At 45.8% G+C, this 19,751-nt stretch overlaps 1 protein-coding gene across 2 annotated transcripts in view; it reads left to right on the top strand.

Moving 5' to 3' along the window:
* The window catches only part of LOC109902921 (protein dopey-1), a 36,655-nt gene that overhangs the window by 4,654 nt on the left and 12,250 nt on the right, over nucleotides 1–19,751 (top strand). The window contains exons 8-21 of one of the 2 annotated variants that reach the window (XM_031786530.1): nucleotides 2,427–2,536; nucleotides 3,326–3,440; nucleotides 3,734–3,854; nucleotides 3,954–4,073; nucleotides 4,290–4,395; nucleotides 4,932–4,961; nucleotides 7,972–8,193; nucleotides 9,968–10,466; nucleotides 10,722–11,005; nucleotides 12,852–13,004; nucleotides 13,154–13,254; nucleotides 16,054–16,328; nucleotides 16,605–17,885; nucleotides 17,973–18,876. In XM_031786530.1, coding sequence (XP_031642390.1) covers nucleotides 2,427–2,536; nucleotides 3,326–3,440; nucleotides 3,734–3,854; nucleotides 3,954–4,073; nucleotides 4,290–4,395; nucleotides 4,932–4,961; nucleotides 7,972–8,193; nucleotides 9,968–10,466; nucleotides 10,722–11,005; nucleotides 12,852–13,004; nucleotides 13,154–13,254; nucleotides 16,054–16,328; nucleotides 16,605–17,885; nucleotides 17,973–18,876 — 4,321 coding nt within the window. The remainder of the gene's footprint in view (nucleotides 1–2,426; nucleotides 2,537–3,325; nucleotides 3,441–3,733; nucleotides 3,855–3,953; nucleotides 4,074–4,289; nucleotides 4,396–4,931; nucleotides 4,962–7,971; nucleotides 8,194–9,967; nucleotides 10,467–10,721; nucleotides 11,006–12,851; nucleotides 13,005–13,153; nucleotides 13,255–16,053; nucleotides 16,329–16,604; nucleotides 17,886–17,972; nucleotides 18,877–19,751) is intronic. The other variant, XM_031786531.1, reaches the window with a different exon arrangement.

Here is a 19,751-nt window from a genome sequence, read left to right as displayed (position 1 = left end):
CGGTGCGCCTGGCACCTACCACCATACCCCATTCAAAGGCACTCCAATTTTTTGTCTTGCCCATTCACCCTCTGAATGGCACACATACACAATCCATGTCTCAATTGTCTCAAGGCGTTAAAATCCTTCTTTAACCTGTCTCCTCCCCTACACTGATTTGAAGTGGATGTAACAAGTGACATCAATAAGGGATCTTAGCCTTCATCTGGATCCACCTGGTTAGTGTATCATGGCTTTCCATGGAAAAGAGCAGGTGTTCTCAACTTTCTTTCATTGTCCAGTAGCCAAAGACACTATCCTAGTCATATTAACAACCCTTGCTAGTGGCTGCATATTAGATCTCCCCTCTCTCTGTCACATGAAACCACTAGAATGTGGGGTGTGCTTTTGACAACTGTGTTTTCCCACTAATTGCATTATGGAACGAACATTCATGCCTAACCTACTGCCTTGTGCTGCTTTGCTGCGCTTATAATGCGAATAAATAATAGTTTATCAAAATTTTTAAGCTAAACGTTCTGATCTGTTGCATCAGAATCATTGCTTTAAAAAAATAGATATGTTTTTACGTAGCCTAGACCTACAGGTTGTATGAATTTAGGATCTATCGTGCCACGACTGTCCCAGAGTCTGTTTGGAATAGGCTATTTCTTTCTTGCACAGAACGACAAGATGACCAATAGAATAGGTCAACTTTTCTATGGGGGATAGTTAGGTTGATAGGTTGACATAGGCTAGTGATTTTGCTGTTCATTACTCCCTCGTCTTGTTGGCTGAGGAAAAGTAAATCTGGACAGTTATTCTAACATCTTCAAAGTGCACATCAGAATTTGGTAAGAACTTTCTTGCCTCCTCGTCTTGCATGTTCTTTTAATATGAATTACCATAATCTAAATGTGATTTCTGTTATGGGTTCGGTATATTTCCGGTAATTAAAGTGCTGCTGGTCAAATGTCCGGCGCCTCATTTTCATAATGGAAACCCCTGGTATACAGGCACAAACAAGCACATGCACACATACATACTAGAGGTCGACAGATTAATCGGAATGGCCGATTTCAAGTTTTCATAACAATCGGAAATCGGTATTTTTGGACACATATTTTTACACCTTTATTTAACTAGGCAAGTCAGTTAAGAACACATTCTAATTTTCAATGACGGCCTAGGAACAGTGGGTTAACTACACATGGTTGATGATATTATTAGATATTATCTAGCGTGTCATGCGCTGCGTATAATCTGACTGAGCATACAAGTATCTAAGTATCCTACAGAGCGGTGGTAGGCAGAAGCAGGTGCGTAAACATTCATTCAAACAGCACTTTCGTGCGTTTTGCCAGCAGCTCTTCGTTGTGCGTCAAGTATTGCGCTGTTTATGACTTCAAGCATATCAACTCCCGAGATGAGGCTGGTGTAACCGAAGTGAAATGGCTAGCTAGTTAGTGCGCGCTAATAGCGTTTCAAACCTCACTCGCTCTGAGCCTTCTAGTAGTTGTTCCCCTTGCTCTGCATGGGTAACGCTGCTTCGAGGGTGGCTGTTGTCATTGTGTTCCTGGTTCGAGCCCAGGGAGGAGTGAGGAGAGGGACGGAAGCTATACTGTTACACTGGCAATACTAAAGTGCCTATAAGAACATCCAATAGTCAAAGGTTAATGAAATACAAATGGTAAAGAAAGAAATAGTCCTATAATTTCTATAATAACTACAACCTAAAACTTCTTACGTGGGAATATTGAAGACTCATGTTAAAAGGAACCACCAGCTTTCATATGTTCTCATGTTCTGAGCAAGGAACTTCAACTTTAGCTTTCTTACATGGCACATATTGCACTTTTACTTTCTTCTCTAACACTTTGTTTTTGCATTATTTAAACCAAATTGAACATGTTTCATTATTTATTTGAGGCTAAATTGATTTTATTGATGTATTATATTAAGTTAAAATAAGTGTTTATTCAGTATTGTTGTAATTGTCATTATTAAAAATAAAATTAATCGACCGATTAATCGGTATCGACTTTTTTGGTCCTCCAATAATCGGTATCGGTGTTGAAAAATCATAATCGGTCGACCTCTAATACATACCACTGCATGCGTTCTGTACAACTTAGTATAGTTGCGCTGTTGGACTTTGCCTGCTGGAATGATCATCTGGTCATTAATGTCTTGTGCAGTAACATGTCTTGTAACAAGTCATATGCCAGTGCTTATTTCCCTACTTTGTTTTGTCTTATTTGCGTCTTACTCGCTGTGGATTTTTTTTAAATGCTGGTAAGTGTCTGCTTGGTTAAGCAGGGCTCATATTTTTACACGCAGAAAAGCTTGTTTGTTTGCAAAATTACTGGTAACTCAATCTCACCCGACCCTCTTCTCCCTTGTCTTTCGTCATATTGTGTGTGTGTGTGTGTGTACTCTGCTCCTAGGCTTTGACAACAATGGTGTGAGGACAGGCCCTCGCAGCTCTCGACAGAGCAACCCTGAGGACCATGCTACCCAGTATTTCAATACCTACTCCAAAGACATGCTGGTCCAGGTACGCCTTGTATGCACCCCCCACACACACACACGGCCTTTATAAAAGGCCTCAAAGTATAAAAGACCTCAAAGTTTGAGTTGTTCGTCTGAAAGGGAGCAAGGTAAATGCCATTTTTCAGCAGGTGAAATTCAGACCCCTACTGCTCCCCCTCTGTGCCCCCTTTTAATCTCTAAACTACCCCCCACCCCACCCCACCTACACACACACACCCTTAGGGGTTTGCTTGTAATGCCTGTAGCCCCCTACTTCCACACCCCTCCTAATCCCAGGGGCCTTCCCTTTGAAGCTCTCTGAAATACTGCTCTGTGCCTGGGCCATGATCACACACTATTCCCCCTTGTAATGCACTGTCACGCTCCAACAGCATTGGCCCTTATGATGGCGGGGCCTACATGTGATGTGTCCTGTTACTCCAGGGGTTGGGACAGACAGACCAGGGCTTTAATTTGTTCATCTGCCATCTGTTCATGGACACTTGTTGGGTCTCCTCATGCCGGGAAACGGGGCTACTGCAGGGACCGTCTGTTCCCCGGACCCATCCGCTTCTGTGTTAGACGAGGCGTGAAACACACACACACACACACACACACACACACTGAAGGACAAAAATAAGACTTGCCTTGGAAAATGTCCCCAGGCCCTAACCCAAAAATGTAATCCCAACCAGAAACTAGATAGCTAACCAGCTGAGTCCGTGTTCTGCCGCCTGTCTCTGGAGTTGCTTTGATCGTTCTGTATTTTTTGAATGCGGTTTGATCTAGAAGTTTTGACCGTGTGTGTGTGCAGGCAATGGTGGGGATCCTGCAAGGGAAGGCCCGAGGCGGGGAGGAGGAGAGCATCCTGATGCATGACCTCAAGCCTTTCCGCATTCTCATCAGTCTGCTGGACAAACCTGAACTCGGTACGGTATATTACTACATCCATCAGATCAATGCAACACATATCATTCATGTCACTTTTACACACCGAATAGAACACACACAGCATTTTGGTCATAGTGACCCACTACTGGGCCGCTTTCAGAAGGGAACACCATAGCAAAACGTTTCACAGCTGACAATTAAAATGAGCGCTTCTTATTGGACAAATCCAGGCAGTCCGTCCCCGTTTCAGTCCATTTCCTTCCATTTGGTGCCTAATGACCCTATTTCCCTTCGACTGTTCAAGATACATTTGTAACCCTGTGTGTTCCAGGACCAGCCATCCTGGAGGACGTTTTGATCGAGGTCTTCAGGACATTACACACACAGTGCCGAGCAGAGTTGGACCTGCAGAACCACAACCAATTCAGCAAGGACCATGCTCATCTCAGCAGGTTGGCCAGCGTGTGTGTGTAACACTAAACACATGAAAAAAGCCAAAGCTTTAATAATAACCATTATAAGCTAAGGGTCGTATTGATTGTTTCCCTCAGCAAACTGCGAGAAAACAAGAAAACTGCAGAGCTTATCAAGACGGCCAATCTCCTGTTCAACTCTTTTGAGCCGTACTACATGTGGGACTATATCGCTCACTGGTTCGAGGACTGCTGCAGGTCTGTGTGTATGCGCTGCTCCATGTGTTAATGCTGACATGGTAAGATAGCGAGATAGAGCCTGAGTCGTGTTCAGTAGGTCTTGCTGGAATGATGCAAAATGTTTCGCAACAGAAAATAAAGTTTGGCATTTCTTATTGGACAATTATTTTTTTTTGCGGAATGAACACCCACCTGTTTTGTGTTTGTAAATGGGTCACTCTGTCCATCTTGCAGCAAGGCAAAGAATGGACCAGGGAATGCTGGGAGCACAGAGTCCTCAGGGCTCTCATTGGTGGAATTCTGTCAGCTGGTGGACTTCCTACTGGACATTGTGTCCTTGGTGAGACATACACACCCTTCTCTCCCTGCCTTCCTTTCTCACTCATACTATAGTCCCTCTACAGAACAACAGCCATTGAAATATCAGTACTCATACAATAGAATATTTACAAATTATAAGTCGCAGTTTCTGAATGTGAGTGCTCATGGCAATCCCTTATGGTGTGTGCTGTCTTTCTATCTGTGTGTGTGCAATGCATTAACAGGTTCTAGAACTGCCTGTATTCTGTGTCATTGCATCTTCTAGTAGAGAGAATGCTTGTCTTCATTTCCAATCTGAAATGGTTGGAAAGCCCCTGACACCTTTATTACTGTCTGTGTGCGTGCACAGCGTGTGTGTGAGTGATTGCTTGTGCAGGTGTTTGCGTGTGTGTGTGTTTGCGTGTGTGTGTGTGTGTGTGTGTGTGTGTGTGTGTGTGTGTGTGTGTGAGCGTGCAGATGTTTCTCTGCATGAGTATGTTTTGCATACAAAGTGTCCTCTGGCCTATGCTCTGCTTGCTCCTGTCTGTTCAATCTATCTGCTCTCTTTCCTTGAAGCCTACTAGAAGCATGAGGGTAATCTGCCAGGTAAAGTACTGCTGTCTCCTGCTTCTTCACCCTTCATCCTGCCTGCCTGCATTACTGTGCTTGGATAACATTTTAGCAACGTCCCAGCAACATTCCTAAAGCCAATTTTAAATGTTGGTTATTTTTCTGGCTTTGAATATGGTTATTGTACTTCAGAGTGAGTAAAATGTTCCTGTATTATTGGGAATATGGGAGGAATGTCTACCTAGTCCAACAGAATTGGGATTTTTGTGTAGTAATATACTGTATATATATTCATAGTTTGGTGGGGGATGTTGTGAAAATTAAATTTCAGCCTGGTGTGTCATTATCCTGCATGCACAGAATAATATGCTCCCATTGCTCACATTTAAAGAAGTAGCCTATGGCTTTTTGAATATTTCACTTTTGTTTATTCTTAATTTGTCGATTGTTCTGTTTTCTTTTAGCATAATTTTTGAACATGTAATTTGTAAAGAAAATGTCCATTACAACTTTCAAGGAAAAGGTACAATGTAAGATGACAATGATTTGAGGAAGCCTGCTCATGATGAAATATTTTAGTAGGGTTGTATTTTTCAAAGGGTCTATCCTATTAAACTTTGATGGCCTCTGATGGCTTTTTCTAAACAACACATAGTATTGTGTACTACCCTCATAAAATACAATGCTTTCAGAAAGTATTCACACCCCTTGACTTTTCCCAAATGTAATTTTTTTTTTACAAAGTGTGATACAAATTTATTTAGTTGTAATTTTAAGTGAACGATCTACACAAAATACTCATGTCAAAGTGGAATATCTTTTTTAATGGAAAATAAAACATGAATATATCTTGATTAGATAAGTATTCAACCCCCTGAGTCAATACATGTTGGAATCACTGTTGGCAGCGATTATAGCGGTGTGTCTTTCTGGGTAAGCTTTGCACATCTGTATTGTACAATATCTGCATCTTATTCTTTAAAAAATTCTTCAAGCTCTGTCAACTTTGTTGATCATTGCAAGACAGCCATTTTCAAGTCTTGCCATAGATTTTCAAGCCAATTTCAGTCAACTGTAACTCGGCCACTCAGGAACATTCAATGTTGTCTTGTTCAGCAACTCCAGTGTAGATATGGCCTTGTGTTTTAACTTATTGTCTTGCTGAAAGGTGAATTTGTCTTCCAGTGTCTGTTGAAAAGCAGACTGCACCAAGTTTTCCTCAAGGACTTTCCCTGTGCCTAGCTATATTCTGTTTATTTCTATCCCCCAAGAAACTCACTAGTCCATAACATGATGCATTTTGTTGGATTTGCCCCCAACATAACACTTTGTATTCAGGACAGAAAGTTAATTTCTTTGCCACATTTCTTGCAGTATTAGTAGTGCCTTATTGAAAACAGGATGCATGCTTTGGAATAGTTATGTTTTGTACAAGCTTTAGTATTTTGGATTTATGTTAGTGTTGTTGAGCCACACTCAGTTATCTCCTCTCACAGCCATTAAACTGTAACTATTTTAACATCACCATTGGCCTCATGGTGAAATCCCTGAGGTTTCCTTCCTCTCCGGCAACTGATTTGGGAAGAGCACCTATGTCTTTGTAGTGACTGGGTATATTGATACCACCATCCGAAGTGTAAAATTATTCTCAAAGGGATATTCAATGTGAGCTTGAGGTGCCTTTCTTTGCGAACCATAGGAAAACCTCCCTGGTCTTCGTGGTTGAATCTGTGCTTGAAATTCACTGCTGGACTGGGGGACCTTGCAGATAATTGTATGTGTAGGGTACAGAGATGAGGTAATAGTTTAAAAAATAATGTTAAACACTTATTGCACACAGTGAGTCCATTCAACTTATGTGACTTGTTCAGCAGATTTATACTCCTACATTTATTTAAGCTTTCCGTAACAAAAGGGTTGAATACTTATTGACTCAAGACATTTTCTGGTTCAGTCTGCTTTTAGACCTGTAAACATTTCTAAAAGCAGACTGAGCCAGGCTTTCCTCTATGGTTTTGTCTGTGCCTAGCTATATTCCATATTTTTTTTTATTAACAAACCAAAAAACTCCCTAGTCCTAGCCAGTGACACATTCTCAATTCAGGCTGTAACACAACAAAATGTGGAAAAAGGGGTGTGAATACTTTCTGAAGGCACTGTACATTTGTAAGTTTCAAAACGGTAAGTCCTACAAACACATGCTTAGTACAGTTCGGAAGGTAAGAACTGTTGGATTCTGATAAAGAAAAACAGTGTGACTACTACAGAGCCTGAGATGCAGCAGGCAAAAAAACAACATCTTTTTAGTTCATTTTTTTTCTTTGGGGGGTGGGGGGGGCAACGTGTGCCATGCCTTCATTTTTTGTCTTGCTGGAATGATATGCAGTGCCTTCAGAAAGTATTTATACCCCTTGACTTATTCCACATTTAGCTGTTTAATATTTTTTTCTCTCACCCATTTACACACAATACCCCATAATGACAAAGTGGAAACGTTTTGCAAATTTATTGAAAATGAAATACAGAAATATATCTCATTGACGTAAGTATTCAGACACATTTTAGTTTATTGCATTCAGTTATACAACTGACAGGTTATCCCCCTTTACCTCCTTGGGGTGGGGGTACCCCCCCCCCCCCCCCCCCCAAATCGTTGGACGCGGTTCTGGGTCCAAAACAACCACAGATTATTCTGGAAATGCCTACAAAAGCCATGGTAATGGTATACAGTTTCTCTAATGTGTCGACCTATTTTAAAGAATTGAGAGGTTAAACACAAGCGTTGTACTGATAACTAATACTAATAAATAACTATATAGATTCGGAATTGGATTTGAATTACAGCAAGCTCCAAAAAGAGCTTTCTCAGATATGCTTGATGCTGCCTTTTTATTTTATTACGTCTATTTGATAGGGTCTATTTACAGTTAAAACACAAATCAGGTAATGTGATGCATTGTACCAGATGAATCTAATGTCCATCCCCAGGCGAGTGGCGACCCTATTCTCCAGAGCCCTCTCACCCTCCTCTTCCTCCTCCCTTCAGGAGACCTACATCGAGATCCAGACGGAGCACCTTCCCCAGCTTCTGCTGCGCATGGTTTCTGCCCTGACCTCTCACCTCCCGGCCCTGGGCCTTGGGGAGCTCACCCACTGCCTGCGCCTCTGCTCTAAGATCCTCAGCAAGGTGCAGCCCCCCCTGGTGTCCCCCCTGTCCCTGCCCACGGGCCCCCTCGCCTCCACAGTCTCTGCTAAGGAGGAGAAACAGGTAAGAAGTACTGAGATGGTGCTCCAGCCCGGGACACGTATATGAGTTAGATTAAACTTGGTTTTTACAGCCAGAGCATATTCTATAGCTTTTGTTGTTTATGTTTGAGTTTTTTTCATCATTGTATGCGTATGTAAAATAAATGCGTAGATGTATGATGAATCAATATTTCGTGCAGACATTTCCCAGGTAATAAGGATAATCTGTAGGCTACTTTTTCATGAAAAACGCAACTGGACTTTGTCTATCCTGATTTACGCTTTTAACCCAGTTCCATTTGATCCCGTAAAGCATTGGTGATGATGAATGAGCTTCAGTCATCACCTCTGCCAAGTCTGAAAGCATCCTGTTGTCTTCCGAGTTCTACCTTGCCTTTACACAGTTTGCTTTAGCAAATTGTCCCCGAGCATTTGGTTGATCATAAAATAACACCGTTCCTTTTATCTCTGAACAGTGTTAAATCGGTTTTGCCTTTTGTCATTGTCAAGCGGATGTTCAAAGGCAAACATAAACCCCCTAACACGCCCACATTCATTGATTCTCACTTTGAAAATTAAAACTTTGTCAATATTTTCAGTTCCTAGCTGATGTCTGACTACCTTTGATAGTACACAAATGTCATTTCTTTCACTTCCTGCCAAATAAAATCATCAGAGCAGGGCTTCTCTGTTGTTGACCTAGCAGAGACGACAGCAGTTTGGCCTGATTCCCTAGCCCTCAAAAACATAAACAACCATCCAAGTCCCTCATGGTGTACCCTGGTCCCAGTGCTGGCCCCCACCCCTCTACCCCCTCAATTTGTCTGGGTGGTCCCCGCTCCAGGACTGGAGGGGAGCTGGAGAACTGTCCCTCCCCTTTCCCCAGACAGAGGTGTTAGTTGACTGATCCCAGCTTCTATCTTTGTCCCCCTGTCTGTTACCTGGCGGTCTGGTAGAGTGTTTCAGTGCTCAGTAAGGCTTGACTAAAAGTTGACCGACTCCTAGGCTAGAGGTAGAGGCCAGGGAGAGGTGCAAGGGAGGGGGCACATAGAGACACACACAAGTGGTAACTAACAAACAGCTGAGCCCCTCTTTCTCTCAGAGGAAGGGTTTCCCCTTGGGTATGTCTGCTCCATTGGAGTGGAAGGTTTCCTTCCCTCCCTTCAGCTCTATCCATCCTCCCCCCTCTCCCTTCCTCCTGTTCTCCAGCTACCCTCCTGGGGACATTTACAGGACGTAGTTTGCCATCTGAGTCCTGCCGCCAGAATGTGTAGCCTCAGCCTGGCGCACTGCATGCTGGGAAAGCCCTGGGGCTGTTTTGTGGCATGGCAATGTGGGGCTGTCTGTTGATCTGTCCTAAGCTGGCTGGCATGATGCAGGGAGGGAGCTGTATGTAGGGTGTAGTTAAGGAGTCCATTCAGTTTGGGGCAACAGCTGTCTACTTCCCTGTCTGCGCTGTGGGTGCCTAAGGTGTGTGTGTGTGTGTGGGGGGGGGGTCTGTCAGGGAGTGTCTGTGCTTAGAAATCCTCTCCCTCCTTGTCTCCTGAGAGACCTGCGCTCTTCTCTTGACCTGATGCACTTTGTTCCCCACTGACAATCCTAAAACAGGCCATGTTAGAATTATTAGGAACTGTGCTGTTGTTACACGGTCAATTTGTTCACTGGAGGGTCCAGTTTTTGGTTTCCAGCTGGTTTAACATGGACACCTTTTGTTTCCACTCCTGATATGTATTGAATGCTGTCTGTGTTTGACCTCTTCTCCTTTCTCCTCTCTTCTTCCTTTTCTCTCTCCTAAGTCCCTGCCTTCTACTCTGGAGCTCCCCAGCAGCGAGGTGTTTGAGAACGGGGAGAACCCCAAAAGCAGTCGCTCCTCCGAGAGTGGCTTCACCGATTTTGTCCAGTACCAGGCCTCTGAGGAACCAGCACTACCCAATCAGCCTTCCCTCAAGACTGGCTGCAGCGGCTCCCTCCCAGCCTGCCAGAACAAGCCGCAGGACAAGCCTGTCATGCAGTGCTGCCTGGAGCATTTCCAGCACTTCCTCTCCCGCCTGGTCACCCTTTACATCACCCCGGGGATGGTAGAAGGATCTGGGGGTGAGAGGAACGAAGTGGTACGAACGGAACCAGAGGGCGGCGCCCAGCAGAACGGGCGTGATGTGGTTGAGGTGCCGGGGCAAAGGGAGTGTCTGGCGGCCTTTACTGCCGCCTGCCAGCTCTTCCTGGAGTGCTCTAGCTTCCCCGTCTACATCGCCGAGGGCAACCTCAAGTCCACGCCCCCGCCTAAGGAGCAGACTGGTAAGACAGACTGACTGACCACGTTTGAGATACAGAACAGGCTCTGCTCAGATGAACAGATCTTCACTATGGCTGGAGAAGCGTTTAATTACATTTCAGTTTGATATGATAATCCTATACCCTTCTCCGTATGTCAAACATATGGTCTCTTCTCTCCCCTTTGTGTTAGATGAGCACATCTGAACTACAGCTATTTACTGTTGTATGTCTTCTCCACTTCTCTCAATATAGTATTGTTTCTATTCTCTCCTGCAGACAGCGAGCAAGTGTGTCCTGCCGTGTGGTTGCAGACCTTGATGGACGCCTGCTGCCTGGCCAGTGACTTCAGCGTCCAGGGCGTGGCCATCTCCCTGGTCATGGACCTGGTGGGCCTCACCCAGTCTGTCGCCATGGTCACTGCCGAGGGCAGCATTGCTGGTGGTAACCCAGACTCCACCCAGCCCATGAGCCCTAGCCAGGGCCGTGTTGCTGTGGTGATCAGGCCACCACTCACACAGGGAATCCTAAAGTACATCGCAGAGAAGACCGACTTCTTTAAGGTAAGTGACAGGGAAGAGATTTGTGGCTTATTTGGATCTGATATTGTTGAGATGTTTAGAAGTGGTTCTGTACAGAGAACACAGAATGTAGCTCAGTATGATAAATGGAAGAAACTTTTGAGATCTCTTTGCCATTGCTCACCATGATAAATGGTAGAAACTTATATTCATAAATCTGTTTTGCAGCATGATGAATAGTACAAACTTACAGTACCAGTCAAAAGTTTGGACACACCTACTCATTTAAGGGTAATTCTTATTTTAAAAAAAATATTTTCTACATTGTAGAATAATATCGAAGACATCAAAACTATGAAATAACACCATATGGAATTATGTAGTAACCAAAAAAGTGTTAAACAAATCTAAATATATTTAATATTTTAGTTTCTTCAAAGTTGCCAACCTTTGCCTTGATGACAGCTTTTCACACTCTTGGCATTCTCAACCAGCTTCACCTGGAATGTTTTTTGAACAGTCTTGAAGGAGTTCCCACATGCTGAGTACTTTTTGGCTGCTTTTCCTTCACTCTGTGGTCCAACTCATCCCAAACCATCTCAATTGGGTTGAGGTCGGGTGATTGTGGAGGCCAGGTCATATGATGTAGCACTCCATCACTCTCCTCCTTGGTCAAATAGTCCTTACACAGCCTGTAGGTGTGTTGGGTCATTGTCCTGTTGAAAAACAAATGATAGTCCCACTAAGCGCAAACCAGATGGGATGGCGTATCGCTGCAGAATGCTGTGGTAGCCATGCTGGTTAATTGTGCCTTGAATTCTAAATAAATCACTGACAGTGTCACCAGCAAAGCACCCCCACACTATCACACCTCCATGCTTCAAGGTGGGAACCACACATGCAGAGATCATCTGTTCACCTACTCTGCGTCTGACAGACACAGCTGTTTGAACCACAAATCTCAAATTTGGACCGGTCTAATGTCCATTGCTTGTGTTTCTTGGCCCAAGCAAGTCTCTTCTTATTATTGGTGTCCTTTGGTAGTGGTTTCTTTGCAGCAATTTGACCATGAAGGCCTGATTTCACGCAGTCTCCTCTGAACAGTTGATGTTGGGATGTGTCTGCTACTTGAACTCTGAAGCATTTATTTGGGTTGCAACTTCTGAGGCTGGTAACTCTAATGAACTTATCCTCTGCAGCAGAGGTAACTGTGGGTCTTCCTTTCCTGTGGAAGTCCTCATGAGAGCCAGTTTCATCAAAGCGCTTGATGGTTTTTGCAACTGCACTTGAAGAAGCATTCAAAGTTCTTAATTTTCTGGATTAACTGACCATGTCTTAAAGTAATGATGGACTGTCATTTCTCTTTGCTTATTTGAGCTGTTCTTGCCATAATATGGACTTGGTATTTTACCAAATAGGGATATCTTCTGTATACCACCCCTACCTTTTCACAACACAACTGATTGGCTCAAACACATTAAGAAGGAAAGAAATTCCACAAATTAACCTTTTTACAAGACAAACTTGTTAATTGGAATGCATTCCAGGTGTCTACCTCATGAAGCTGGTTGAGAGAATGCCAAGGGTGTGCAAAGCTGTCATCAAGGGAAAGGGTGGCTACTTTGAATAATCTCAAATATAAAATCACTTTTTCTTTTTGGTTACTACATGATTCCATATTTGTTATTTCAAAGTTTTCACTATTATTTTACAACGTAGAAAATAGTACAAATAAAGAAAAACCCTTGAATGAGTAGGTAGGTGTGTCCAAACTGTTGCCTGCTACTATATGTTGATAAATCTGTTTTTCAGCATGATAAATGCTATGCTAATAAATCACTCTATATCTCTCTCTAACACACTCTCTCTCTCCCCCTCACCCCTCCAGAGTGTGGCCCTTATCCTGTGGGGACAGTTGGGGGAGGGGACCCCTCAGCACCACCAGCGCAGTGTGGAGCTCTTCTACCAGCTCCACAACCTGGTGCCCTCCTCCAGCATCTGTGAGGACGTCATCAGCCAGCAGCTCATGCACAGAGACAAGGTTAGTCAGCTCAGTACATATGCCGTCAGACCCATAGGAACACACACACAGCTTCACAGTATGCTTGTAAGAATTCTGTATGCCTGAATGAATACCCTCCAACACACACACATCCACACACGATTTCTGTGTTTTTTGTTTTCTTTCAGAAAATCCGTCTTGAGGCCCATGTGAAGTTCTCTGTGCTTTGGCATCTTACCAGAGACTTGAACATCACCAAGTCTTCCCCTTTCAACCGCACCTTTGACAGGTAGGCTTTCCCTCTCTACTGACACTCCACTCAAAAGTTTGGTTTTATCCCTTGTTTTATCAAGGGTGGACAGAACAGCTGCTAATATATATTAATGTAATGCATATCTTATACTCTTTTTCTGTCGGTCTCTCTCTCGCACGCACGCACACATACCGTTTGGACGCTACAGACTTTCTTGTGAGAAGACCGATTTTGGGGATGTCTCATGGTCCGACAAACACCGCTGTAGCTCGGCCACCTTCCTCCGCAGATTGAGATGCAGCCCGTGCAAAAGAAACATGTCTCTAGCGTAAACTGACCGGTTTTGATAGGGATTTTTAAAATGTAACTCAGATTGACGCTCTGCGGATTATTAATATACATCATCACAATAAATCCATTAAGAAACATGATGTGTATTAAATATATTTGAGGAACAGGATAGCATAGATCTGGCTATGCACCATGTCAATGGTAGCCTAAGCTGTAGACTAGTTCATTGAGCGGACAAGAAATGCTTCATTCCCGTAACATTATTTTATAATATATCATTTTAGAGTTGTATGAATACAATTGATCTTAGTTGAATAATATAGAAAGGATATTTTCTCCAAACGATTATTGAGTGAGTGCGTACATGGAGGTCCTATGCACTTGATTTAGAGCTAACTTTAACTGTGAATGATTGTTTTTCAGTTTATAATGTCAGCTATGCAGGGGTATGGGGGGGGACAAGTAATCCATATGCACTCTAATAGGGGATGGAGGATGCCCTTTCCCGTGCTTCCTTTTTCAATCATGCTGGGTCGGCTACAGCGGGATTGCGTATAGAAATGTATGGGCTTATAAGAACTTACTTCACTCCATGCATCAACCAGCTCAAACCATGTATGCCAGACTCCACCCTAACCCTGCAAGCTACCCAGTGCTTAATTTGGGAACGGACAGTAGCCCACAACATCGAAAACCAAGTGAATCGGAAACATCGATGGTAAACCCCCACCCCCCCTTTGCCCTCAGAACAGCCTCAATTCATCGGGGTATGGACTCTACCAGGTGTTGAAAGTGTTCCACAGGGAAGCTGGCCCATGTTGACTCCAATGCTTCCCACATTTGTGTCAAGTTTGCTGGATGTCCTTTGGGTGGTGGACCATTCTCTATCCATACGGGAAGCTGTTGAGTGTGAAAACCCCAGCAGTGTTGCCGTTCTTGACACAAACCGATGCGCCTGGCACCTACTACCATACCCCGTTCAAAGGCACTTTTTATTTTATTTATTATTTTTATTTTACCTTTATTTAACTAGGCAAGTCAGTTAAGAACAAATTCTTATTTTCAATGACGGCCTAGGAACACTGGGTTAACTGCCTGTTCAGGGGCAGAACGACAGATTTTGTACCTTGTCAGCTCGGGGATTTGAACTTGCAACCTTTCGGTTACTAGTCAAATGCTCTAACCACTAGGCTACCCTGCCGCCCCACTTAAATCTTTTGTCTTGCCCATTCACCTTCTGAATGGCACACATACACAATCCATGGCTCTATAATATTGAGGCTTAAAAATCCTTCTTTAACCTGTCGCCTCCCCTTAATCTACATGGATTGAAGTGGATTTAACAAGTGACAACAATAAAGGATTATAGCTTTCACCTGGATTTACTTGGTCAGTCTGTCATGGAAAGAGGAGGTGTCCTTAATGTTTTGTACACTCAGTGTATGTATAAGCTTTAAGATACGCTTACCAGGCCGTTAGCGAGTTGGGTAGTACTAATGCATCAACTACAGAGCGGAGAATAGGAGGAGATTACTGTGACTCAGCAGTCACTTGGATTTTGACTGCGGTCATGACTCATGACTGCCGGCGTGGCTTCTGTCGATCTCTCTCTCTTTGCTCTCTCTCTCTCTCTCTCTTTGCTCTCTCTCTCTCGCTCTCTTTGCTCTCTCTCTCTCTCTTTGCTCTCTCTTTGCTCTCTCTTTGCTTTCTCTCTCTCTCTCTTTGCTCTCTCTTTGCTCTCTCTTTGCTCTCTCTTTGCTTTCTCTCTCTCTCTCTTTGCTCTCTCTTTGTTCTCTCTTTGCTCTCTCTTTGTTCTCTCTTTGCTCTCTCTTTGTTCTCTCTTTGCTCTCTCTTTGTTCTCTCTTTGCTCTCTCTTTGCTCTCTCTCTCTCTTTGCTCTCTCTCTCTCTTTGCTCTCTCTCTCTCTTTGCTCTCTCTCTCTCTTTGCTCTCTCTCTCTCTTTGCTCTCTCTCTCTCTTTGCTCTCTCTCTCTCTTTGCTCTCTCTCTCTCTTTGCTCTCTCTCTCTCTTTGCTCTCTCTCTCTCTTTGCTCTCTCTCTCTCTTTGCTCTCTCTCTCTCTTTGCTCTCTCTCTCTCTTTGCTCTCTCTCTCTCTTTGCTCTCTCTCTCTCTTTGCTCTCTCTCTCTCTTTTGCTCTCTCTCTCTCTTTTGCTCTCTCTCTCTCTCTTTGCTCTCTCTCTCTCTTTGCTCTCTCTCTCTCTTTGCTCTCTCTCTCTCTCTTTGCTCTCTCTCTCTCTCTTGCTCTCTCTCTCTCTTTGCTCTCTCTCTCTCTTTGCTCTCTCTCTCTCTTTGCTCTCTCTCTCTCTTTGCTCTCTCTCTCTCTTTGCTCTCTCTCTCTCTTTGCTCTCTCTCTCTCTTTGCTCTCTCTCTCTCTTTGCTCTCTCTCTCTCTTTCTCTCTCTCTCTCTTTCTCTCTCTTTGCTCTCTCTCTCTCTTTGCTCTCTCTCTCTCTTTCTCTCTCTTTGCTCTCTCTTTCTTTCTCTCTCTCTCTCTCTCTCTCTCTCTCTTTGCTTTCTCTCTCTCTCAGGTCTCTGTTCATCATGCTGGACAGTCTAAGTTACTGGGATGCGTCAGCCAGCGCAGTGGGCCGGGCCTGGCTCAACCAGGTGCTCCAGAGGCACGACATCGCCCGGGTCCTGGAGCCCCTCCTGCTGCTGCTGCTGCACCCCAAGACCCACCGTGTGTCCATCCAGCGCGTCCAGGCCCAGCGCCACTGGGCCCAGGCGTTCCCTAACCACAAACCCCAGGCCGAACAGGACCCCTCAGAACCCATCTACATGAGAGACTCGGGAATCTCTGACAGTGAGTATAGGGGAGACACGGGTTAGAATGGTGGTAGACAGGACAGCCATGGTCGTGAAGAGATACAGAGCACTGCAGGCTTTTGTTCCAGCCCAGCACTAATAGATTCAACACTCATCTCATGATTGTATAATGTTGGGCTGGAAGAAAAGTCTATAGCTCTAAAGGATCAATGTAGTTTGGTGAACATTGGTTTGGAGTGAATTTAGTTCAAGGTTCATTTAGACTCTGTAATTTATTTGCATAAACAGTATGTCACATATCCTCTTCTCTCAGACTTCAACCAGATGCCAGGGGACTCTTTGAAGTCAGGGCTCCGAGGGCTGCCGTTGAGCGACATGGAGCCCTTCTGCCTGACAGTCAACCCTCTGAGTGACAGCCTGTCCCTGCTCAGCCTGAGCAGTGAGAACCTGGCACTGAGCAGTGACTACCATCGTCCTGACCAGCAGGGGGAACCCCACCTCCACGGCTCTGAGTCCAGCGGCTCCCACTCCTCCTCCATAGACAATGGCAGCTTCGAGGAGCCAGACGGCACCTGCAGCACAGTGAACGGATTAGGATCTGACCATGTCCCTGTCCTTATAGAGTCAAACAGTATGGTTCCTGATGAGGAGGATTCACTAGAAGAGGTTGTGTTGTCGGTGTTAAATGAGTTGATAGACAGGGTGGTGAGTATGGGAGAGGATGAGGGGCCACCTGAAACGCCGTCCCCCCCTGAAGCGTGGGCGCAAACGGACTCAGATAGCTCCTCATCAGACACGCAGGCTGGTCTTCGGCTCGATTCGGGCCCCCACGCCCCCTCCCACCGCCTCGAGATGTTAGCGGGAGGCACCCTGGGGTTCTTCCATGTCACCCCAGCGGACCAGACAGGGGAGGAGTGGGAGAGGCACCGCGAGGGCATCACTCGCCACAGCTCGTCCCCCTCCATCGTGACCCTGCCGGACAGCTCGGGCCCGGCCTCCCCTCACGACCGGAACCTCCGCTTGGACGTCGTGGACCTGCGGGCCCGTAAGCGCTCCCACAGCAGCACCCAGCTCAGCCTCAAGGGGAAGATCATGGAGCGTCTGCAAGACAAGTCCCCCGGCGCCAAGCCCAAGGTGAAGAAGAGCAAGAGGAAGGAGGAGGAGAGGCTGAGAAAGGCCATGCAGGCCGAGAAGCTCCGGCCGCCCAGCATCTTCTTCGGAGACAGCCTGGATCTGGAGAATTGGTACAGCTGCGGAGAAGGTGAGGTGTCCGAGATCGAGAGTGACACCAGCTCGCCGAGTGGGGGCGGAGGGGTGAGCGGGGGAAATGGTCCCAACGCGAGAGTGGAGCGTAGAGCTTCCGCCTCGCCGCCTCAGTTCAACATCCACCCCCTCTACCAGCACGTGCTGCTCTACCTGCAGCTGTACGACTCGTCCCGCACACTGCACGCCCTTTCGGCCATCGCCGCCATGCTGCGGGCGGCGCCATCGGACTTCGTGGACGCCATCTCCACCACCAGCATCAACAACACCTACACACCCCAGCTGTCACTGCTGCAGAACCTGCTGGCACGCCACCGCGTCTCCGTCATGGGCAAGTCACATTTATTTTTTTTATGCATAGAAACACAGATAAAGACCACATAAAATAATGCGATGTTCTATCTCCACCTCCTCCCAGGTAAGGACTTCTACTGCCCCATCTCCCAGGACAGCCACTCCCACTCGTTCCGCAGCGCCATGTTCCTAGAGATCATCATCTCCCTCTGCCTCTACTTCCTGCGCTCCTACTACTCTGCCCACGTGGGCACGGCCGCCACCGACCTGGCGGGCAACCGGGCCATGCAACTGACCAGCTTGGAGGTCCTCACCCTTCTCTTCAGTGAGCTGTCCAAGGTGACCGGCGGCTCGGCCAAAGGCTTCACCAGCTTCATCAGCGACGTGCTGTCCAAGTGTAAGGTCCAGAAGGTGGTGCTCCACTGCCTGCTCTCCTCCATCTTCTCGGCCCAGAAGTGGCACGAGCAGCGGGCGGCCGGCGTCAACGTGGCCTCCCAGGAGGAGGGTCTCTCAGAGGACAGCGTAATCAACCTCTCAGAAGATCAGATGGACGGCTGCAGCGCCGTTCAGTCCCAGCTGCTGAGGCTTCTCCAGAGCCTGGTGGTGCTGGAGCACAGGGTCCTAGTGCCCGCCGAGGAGGGCGGCGACGGGGGGCCCGTGGTCGTCCCGGGGGGTGTAACATTAGGGGTTGTAACATTAGGGACGGGTAGCGGGGCAGGGACGTGCTTCGAACTGCTGGGAGGTGAGGTGGAGCACATGAACCCACAGCAGCCAATGACGTCGCTGCAGTATCTTCACGGGCAGCCTATCACGGCGCAGGGCATGTTCCTGTGTGCGGTGATCCGGGCGCTGCACCAGCACCACGCGTGTAAGATGCACCCGCAGTGGATCGGCCTGATCACGGCCACGCTGCCCTACATGGGCAAGGTACTGCGCAGGGTGGTGGCCTCAGTCACACTGCAGCTCTGTAGGAACCTGGACAACCTCATTCAGCAGTACCGCTATGAGACCGCCATCACAGACACCAGGTAACTGCTATAGGATAGTTTCTTATGAGCCCATATGGGCTAGGCATTTTGAAACGGTACTGAGACATCCATATCCACCCATCTATCCATCAGTCCTGGTTAGCCATTGTAAAACCACACCACTGCTTCCTTTGTAGTCCACAGGACAATGGGATAGTGGCTATATTGGAAGGTTTTTTACATGCAATGTTAATGTGTGTGTTTTAGGTCTACCTACTTTATTTGATTGCGCTGATTGATTGTAAGTCACTCTGAATAAAAGTGTCTGCTAAATAACTTAAATGTAAAACTGGGAAAATTGTTGTTCCAGGATCTGGTGTGAAGGCAACTGCAAGCAGATTGTCAGTAATCAGGTTTCCATCCAACCATTTCATTAATTACCTGATGCAAAAAAAAAATCACGACCGGGCTAATGGAAACAGGACATTTTGGGACAATTTCATAAATGTCTGGGGATCATTTGTTGATTCGACATGGTGTCAGTAAAATTTGGCTAATTATGCAAGAAATGACTAGGCAAGTCAGTTAGGAACACATTTACATTTTTAATGACTGCTTACGAACAGTGTTCAGGGGCAGAACAACAGATTTTTACCTTGTCAGCTCGGGGATTCCATCTTGCAACCTTTCGGCAACCTTTCGGTTGCACATGGGGCGGCTACCTGCCATTATATGTGATTATATTTTGTGTGGTCCTCCCACTGCGACATGCAGTTTATTAGGCGACTTTGGCAGTGAAGCCCTTTATCTATTTCCCCAAAATCAGATGGAATTGTGGATACCATTTTTATGTCTGTCTCTGCATCCAGTATGAAGGAAGTTAGAGGTAGTTTCGTGAGCCAATGCTAACTAGCGTTAGCGCAATGATTTCAAGT

This window comes from Oncorhynchus kisutch, linkage group LG13, assembly GCF_002021735.2.
Source record: "Oncorhynchus kisutch isolate 150728-3 linkage group LG13, Okis_V2, whole genome shotgun sequence".
NCBI classification, from domain to species: domain Eukaryota; kingdom Metazoa; phylum Chordata; class Actinopteri; order Salmoniformes; family Salmonidae; genus Oncorhynchus; species Oncorhynchus kisutch.
Note: the sequence above shows the minus strand (reverse complement) of the source record. Positions and strands in the feature narration are given on the sequence as shown.